Source organism: Numida meleagris, chromosome 2 (genome assembly GCF_002078875.1).
Source record: "Numida meleagris isolate 19003 breed g44 Domestic line chromosome 2, NumMel1.0, whole genome shotgun sequence".
In the NCBI taxonomy this organism is placed as follows: domain Eukaryota; kingdom Metazoa; phylum Chordata; class Aves; order Galliformes; family Numididae; genus Numida; species Numida meleagris.
Genome location: NC_034410.1, coordinates 31,239,245 through 31,246,689, shown reverse-complemented (window position 1 = coordinate 31,246,689; position 7,445 = coordinate 31,239,245). Strand labels below are relative to the sequence as shown.

Sequence of the window (7,445 nt, the reverse complement as noted above, 5' to 3'; positions counted from 1 at the left end):
GCTTACCTTCAGAAGGCCTGTAAGGTCTTCAAATAGGCAGGGATCTCCAGATGAGATACCCTTGCCTCCATTACCAACCCTCAAATGAGGTCTAGGAAGGGGTGGATCCTGGCTCCACCCCTTTCAGTCACTCAGGTGTATTGCTTGCACCTGAGCTCCACTGAATTGGCCCTGCCTTCCCACCAGGTACTCAATCACTGGTTCAAGCTGTGACTTAGCATTTCCACTACACCCACAAATGAAGAAATGTGTCAGTGAGTTCTGGCAAGCCTTCCAAGCTCTGCTCAGCAGTAGAAGGGTCTTCATCTGCAGCAGTTAGCTAGCTGCTGGCAACACAAAGTATAACAAATGCAAATGAACTTCACTTCTCACAGCAAAGAAAAGTGTTTCTCTCCACCTAATGGTGTTACAGACACACAGAGACACCAGACAAAAGAGGAAAAAATCTGACTCTGTGTTCCTTCTGAAGATGCATCCACATGGTGTGATCTTGAGGTATTGCCTTTCAAGCTGGGGAAATAAAGCAACTGCAGATAAAATAAATCTTGACCTCAATTAGGGAAAGTCCTTGAGGCAGCTGCTACAAAGTAATTTAACCTACAGGCTATACATACTTCAGCCACCATCAAGAGAAAACCTGTTACACCAGTGAATGTTAATAAGGACTCTACTTGCAGAAAACTATTCTGTAGTACAAGAAACAGATTTCCAAAAACTACACAGGCAGAAACGTCAAATGCTAGTAGAGCAACCAGCAAGTTACATGGAAGATGTAAAGTTATTATGGATATTCTGAAGAGCAAGCAGTTTAGGAGGTAGTGAACAGAACAGCAGGAGTTTCAAGAAATGACCAGATGGTTATTCCTACAGCTCCACCCAAACAATAAAGATAAAAGCCTTTGCTTTCTCTATACCTCCTAAAAAGGTCCTCTTCAGAAAGGATAAGCTGGGTAAAGTCACAGCAAGTGGCTGTTTATACATGCCTAAAGAAAGTATTTCCTCTTATATGGCTCTTACCAGATCTAAAGATTAGAAGGTGACTGTGGTAGCTGACTGATGTCCAGTGGAGAAGCTGAGACTGATACAGACACACGAACGGTGGACACCAAAGCCAGGGGAGCAGAGAGAACAGAATTGAATAAAGAAAAAAATTACAGCACTCAGTTTAAAAAAATAAAGTCAGTACTTTGAGTTGGAACTACAGGTTCACCACTAAAGGCCATAAGATGATATGAATGTCTTAGAAGTAAGGTCAGTTGCTGTCGTGTGCCAAAAGGAAGCAGTACATAGCCTCTTGGTCTGCATGAGGATACTGCTTAATACTGCAGAACACTGGTAGCAAGGAAGAGCGAGGGAAGTTTAGCCTGAGCTTCTTAGTAGAAAAAGCTAATTAGTAGAGACACTACATCTACAGCAAGTATCATTTCAGCGTCTTCAAGTTCCCATCTTCCAGACGGAAGAGAAGCCGTTTAAAAAGGTGTGCCTCAAACTAAACAGCAGGCAGTCCGTCACAGTGGATTAGCATGCAACTTCAGCAGGATAACTGTGCAACACTGAACCAACATGCTTTCTTAAGACCTCTAGTAAACAATGAAGGAAAAGAAAGCCAATGCTACATTGCAGAGAAGGTCAAAGCAGAAATAAACAGAACTAGTGACACTGTAGGACTGTCACCACTTAATCTACACTTAATTTGAATAGAAAAGCTGTCACTTTTCTCACACTGACAGTTTGACTCTGACACTTGTACATACCACTAGTTTTCAAAGGCTTACTTGCAGATTTTATAAATAACTTGATCTCTTATGTTAGGCTCCACATGTAAAAATCAGATTACTTACATCTGGTGGAGAGATCCTGAAAAGACTGCAGTTTTTCAGTCAAGCATAAACAGAAACTTCTGGTTTCAGAAAACAAAGGAAGTTAGAAATCGTGGGATTTAAGAAGAACAGTTCAGGTTGCATGGAAACTGGTGCAGAAAATAGGGCAAAAGTTTATTACATGACAGAACATCAGGTTAGAGTTACAATCTCTGTTCAGTGTTGAACATTAAAGTTGCCTTTATCAACAGCAAAAGGCTTCAATCAGCAATTGGAGAGTATCCCACAGAACTGCTCACAGTTGTTTTCACTGACAAAAAGGAAGACATTAGTCTTCTGTGATTTCAGTAATAGAAATACATTAATCACACTACCCAAAATGTCCAAATTATTTTAACAAGCATTTTAATAACATGTATTATATACACAATAGAAATCAAAAATCAATACAATTCAATGAAAATAGGACCAGACATTTTACATGCTACTTTGAGTAAAGAACGGTGATATAGGAAAGCCAGCCTGTTATCAGAGAAGGAACTGCCAAAGAGATATATTCTGCTGTTGACTAGTATTGTACCTAAGGGCTTCCCGGTTTCCGTGCTGCTGCATCTTGCCCATTACACACCAAATTTTTACATTCTTCATCTGACAGCACGCATCTTCAATAATTCCTCTGCAAAACACTACAAAATGCTAGTCTGCCAACAGCACTGTCCAAGAGCAACACCCAGAGGCTAAATCTATTGCTACAGAAACTCTGAACATTAACCTTTCCCCCCTCCCAAGAAAGAAGGAAAACTAAAGATAAGCAACAGTTTTCCTATCAAGAGCTAACAAAACTCTTTCAAAGGTAATGCTAAGAGGAAAGCACTGCAGGCAAGTAAACATGCTCAAAATGGAAACCATAGTTAACAATGTTTAAGAACAGATTATATACACATGCAGAACAGATAAGCAGTGATTTCTGCAACATACATGTGCACAGTATTCTGCTTAGCACAGCAACACTGAAAAAGCAACTGAAACGTCTGCTATTTAGAAATCTTGTAAGTGCAGAAAGAGAAAAGAGGCAGCCGGCTTTCTAATTTCACGACCAGTTGCCAGTTTTTTTTTTTCTTAAATCTTGAAGACAGTTGCAGTAGGAAATACGTTGGCTGCAGTAACAAAAAGCTTAACTAAAAAGCTAACAACCTAGAGCATGTCTAGCAGGAACACATATTCTGGAATTGCAGCAAGAAGAGGGATATAAAACTGGATACAGAAGTAAGTCACTAGAGCTTAATCTTAAACAATTCTGGCATTAACAAACTGTGCTTTGAAAACTCAAAGGCTACATAACAGACAAAGAGAAGGCTAACAGATTAAGGAAAAATCACATATTTCTGAACTCTTACACAGAATATGTACTTAAAACTGAGTGATTATATAAACCTCACAAAACAAGACTGCACCTAACAAACCTTTTATATTTTGACATTTTAAATCAGGACAACTGATGTCAAAAACAAAAACAGAAGTGTCAAACACTTGATGGACAAGTTCTTTATCTATTGAACAGGGTTTACTGCATTCTTCTCAGAGTTAACTGCATCTTCCTCTTCATCTGCCTTCTCAGAATCACGTTCCTCACGCGGCTCATGCTCTTCACCTGCTTGTGAAGGAACTGCAATGGCATCAACTAAGAGGAAGCACTCATCCCTCAACACCTGCTCAGCTGTCAGTCTGTTACCGCAGAACAAATTCACGACAAGAGATTTAACTTTATCATCCTACAAACAGAGGAAGAAGAATTTCATCAGCAAGCAAAACAAACATGATTCCAAATAACAACCAAGTATTTGATGAACAAGTCTCATAACTGCACAATAAAAGCAAGTTTTCAGCACCCTGTTGACCAACTTTGAACTAGCAAAGAAGAGCAAAAATTGTGTTTTAAACACCAGCTCCATGAACTGCTACAGATTAGAGAAATACTGAACTCTGCCTTTTTACTGGGAAGGAACAGAACCAATGCCACTGACCCCCTATAGCTTCAACTTTTAACTATCATATCACTTCATCTCTCTACAATAACCAAAGTTGGGCTCTAAATCAACAGCAGCTGTTTTGCAATTCAACCATAAACTTACACTTATGTTTTTTGTATTTTTCAGAAGGATTACATATCTAAATGCTTAGAACATAAACAGTGATAGACTGCTTATTTAAACACCAGAACACAGCTGCTACACAAACACATAAGCATCAGTTGTTGAGGAAGGGCATGCACTGGATTCTGACAAGGGGGCTGCAAGAAACGCTTAAATGTTCACTTAAAGACATATTACCAAAACAGAGAGTAAAAGGAGTCTTTCCACAAGAACACTTGATAGTTTGTAGCCTCTACAAACCAGCATCATCACCAACCTGGCTCAATAAAACAACAAAGCACGAGATACCTGTACAGTTCTCACAGAAACTCCATTCAGACAAAAGAGAATCTGTGATGCAATGTACCCAAGTTGTCAAAAGCCTGAAGACAGAAGCAAGTCAGCAATTTCCTACTCTCACTGACTAGTCAAGTGACTCAAGAAAATTAACCTCACCCCAAAAAACTGGAAATCTGGGTGAAAATATGAGATCTGAAAACCATTGGTCATTCGGGCATAAAGGATTTTCAAAATGCTTACAAGACATTAGAAGTGCTTGAAGGAGAACCTCTAGAAAAAAAGCATTCAAACATCCCATGCACTATAATGCAGGGGTAAACCGTGCCTATACGCTTCCTCAGCAGAATTAAAGATGAAGAAAGCCCAAGCATTTATAGAGCTTGAGAAGTTTTATGCTTATGTATTCCCATTTCACAAAAATATCAAGTGTTCATCAACAAGTTTCCCCTTCTTATCAGTTTCTCACACTACTGCAACTGAAAGCTGATCCCTTAAGGTAATACTGCTGTACGAGAACACTTCATTGCGCTTACTCGGTCTTGTTTACATCTTCTTTTAAATTTACAAAATTGAACGCTGACGTACGTCAAACACTGAAGCTCAGCATGACTAAATGGTAGATACAAGATGCTGTCTCTAATCACTGCTCCTACTCAAGAGCTACCTAAAATTAATATCCCCTTTTTGAAGCTTGATGCTACCTTCCTGCATCAATTTTACATTTCTGGAAAACAATAAATATTTTACTGGATGCAGGTGTATAATTCCTCTAGGCACAAGACTGAGATGGAAGAGAAATTCCCAGCCTGTCAAGAGCTTGCAGATGGGCATGGAGATTAATTCTGAATAAGCTGATTATAGATGAAGTCCTTAAAAGCAAAATACATTTTCCCCGAGAACTGGGGCAAGGATTAACAGCCAGAGGTCTAAGATACTCCTCAAGAAACAGCTGGAATATATTTATCAGTATTACAGTTCTTAGTAAACCCTCATGGGTGTTCCTGTGAATTGTAGGTAATAGACTGCTTTGCAACAAACTTTGGTAGTTGGTGCACATGCATCCACACTTACCAAGGAAGAATTCTTAAAAATTAACTATGATGTATTGATTATGATTGTATCACTCGTCAAGGTTAAAAAAGGTCCTTTTCATCAGTGAAAGAATTAAGCAATCTAAGAATGATAAAGAAGAATATTAGTCCTTCTGATAAAAGTAGTTGTTAGGATTTCAGAACATACCCGTTGTGGAAGAAAAAAAGAAGTATGATAAGCTGAAACTGGCTATTTCTTATGCAGGAATCTTATGGAAAACAGAATTGAATCAATTCCTATTTTTATGTCTGTAGAAACTCTTCTACTTCCTCAAATAAGTTTTCCTTATGAAAACTTAATTTTTTCAGTATCTGTGGATTATTACACATAATTATTACACATAACCCTAAATGATGTACAGAACCGTCTGGCCAGTGCAAGTTTTACGGAATAAAGTTTAAATCCTGCAGTTCACACTATTAGTGATTCATGAAGTACTGACTCTTCTTTCCTGTAATACTACACATTTCATGAGATTCATTTAAATTTTTGATTAAAAACTGAGAACCAATAATGAGAAATAAGAAATACTATTTACAGGATCACCTCACTGCTCAAATGCCACATTTTTAATTTATTTTTCATGATAGCATCACACTTGAATTAATTTTGCAAAGGAATTTGGTACATAGTCCTGTGCTTCAGCAGCAGCAATTTCATCACTGGAGAACATGGCTGAATGTTACTAAAAAGACATACAGTAGAGGAGATAAGCAATCTAATAAAATTACTTACAGTACTGGGCTATGCAGTAATAACACAAAGTACTTGGCCTGAACGCTGGAAGAGCTACAGCTATGTTAGTCTAGGACTGCCTCGTATGGTTTCTTAACCTAAACACAGTAAACAGGATAAGCTAAGTTCAGAACAAACAAAACTCTAGAAAATCTAGACAATTTTTGCCCCATGTTATCTCAGATATCTCTGCAAAGCATTCATTTCATTAATACAGAAGTATAACCAATCAAGAGAGTGATTTATTATCAGTTTTGTTTTCCCTTCCTAAACAACCAAAACTTACCTGACCAACAGCAACTCTGCTGTTTCATTCTCCACTTTCCATTTAAAATATTTTTCTCCTTTGGGTAATAAGACGACTTACCTCTAGCTCTTCCCTATGTTCCTTAGGGAACTCTGTCTACTATGGAATTCTTCACTTCAAAACTAAACAGCCTGCAGGGTTTTCGTAATAGTGTAAGACAATTTAAAGAGTTTCACAGCCTTCTCAAATCTCAAAAGCAAAGCAGTAAGTTAACACATGCAGTAAGATCACCAGAAAAAGCACGCTCTCCAGTGATTAAAAAAATACAAGAGTCACCCATCAAGGGAGATGGAAGGGACATAGAACAACAGCAAAGTAGTCACTAACTAGAAGAGAACAAGGACAGCATAAGTCTGAGGCAAGTGATTTCAAAGAAGGTCCATTAATTCCCCAGGAATTTCTTTCAACTATGAATGGTGGCACAAAAGTTGGAATTACATTAAGATATCAGAAGAAAAAGGAAGCACCTGCAGCAAAGGTAGAAGTTAAAAGCAGGCAAGAGAAAAGGTCTTAAGTCCTGGCAACAAGGCAGAAAGCTTATGGAAAAGAGCTACAATGGAAAATAAACCCAAGGAAAGAGAAGTAGTCAGATTAACAAAGATCTAGAGAAGGCCATAAAATCATCTAACTACGATTAACATCCATGAGAAGTTTCCTATCGTAAGCAAAGGATCAACTTCAAAAGCTGGAGACCTAAGTCAGGAAATAAGGCACACAGGTCTACTCCTACCTTCAAAAGAACCATCAAGGCATTGGGCAACGCTAAGTTTCAAAATACAGACTGAAAATACAGTTCAAGGTGTCAACAGTTGCTGATGCTAATACAGGCATAGAACAATGGCTGGCAGAAGAGAGTGAAAGCAGCAACAGAAGTTCATATCGTGTGAGGTTCTCTTATGTCTTTGGATTTGTTTCAGAGGGAGGGGAAAGCTTACATTTCACACACACAAAAAGAGAAAATGGGCAAAAGACCAAGAGCATGCTACAATTTTACAACTGCAATTAAGTGACTAAACTGGAAGTTGGCTGTTTAATTAATGCTCAAGAACTGTGCAATTA

At 38.3% G+C, this 7,445-nt stretch overlaps 1 protein-coding gene across 4 annotated transcripts in view; it reads right to left on the bottom strand.

The window, feature by feature from the left end:
• STK31 (serine/threonine kinase 31) overlaps window positions 1,968-7,445 on the bottom strand; it is a 37,070-nt gene continuing 31,592 nt past the window's right edge. For all 4 annotated transcript variants that reach the window (XM_021388306.1, XM_021388303.1, XM_021388304.1 and 1 more), the window contains one exon: window positions 1,968-3,592. In XM_021388306.1, coding sequence (XP_021243981.1) covers window positions 3,371-3,592 — 222 coding nt within the window. In that variant the 3' untranslated portion in view covers window positions 1,968-3,370. The remainder of the gene's footprint in view (window positions 3,593-7,445) is intronic.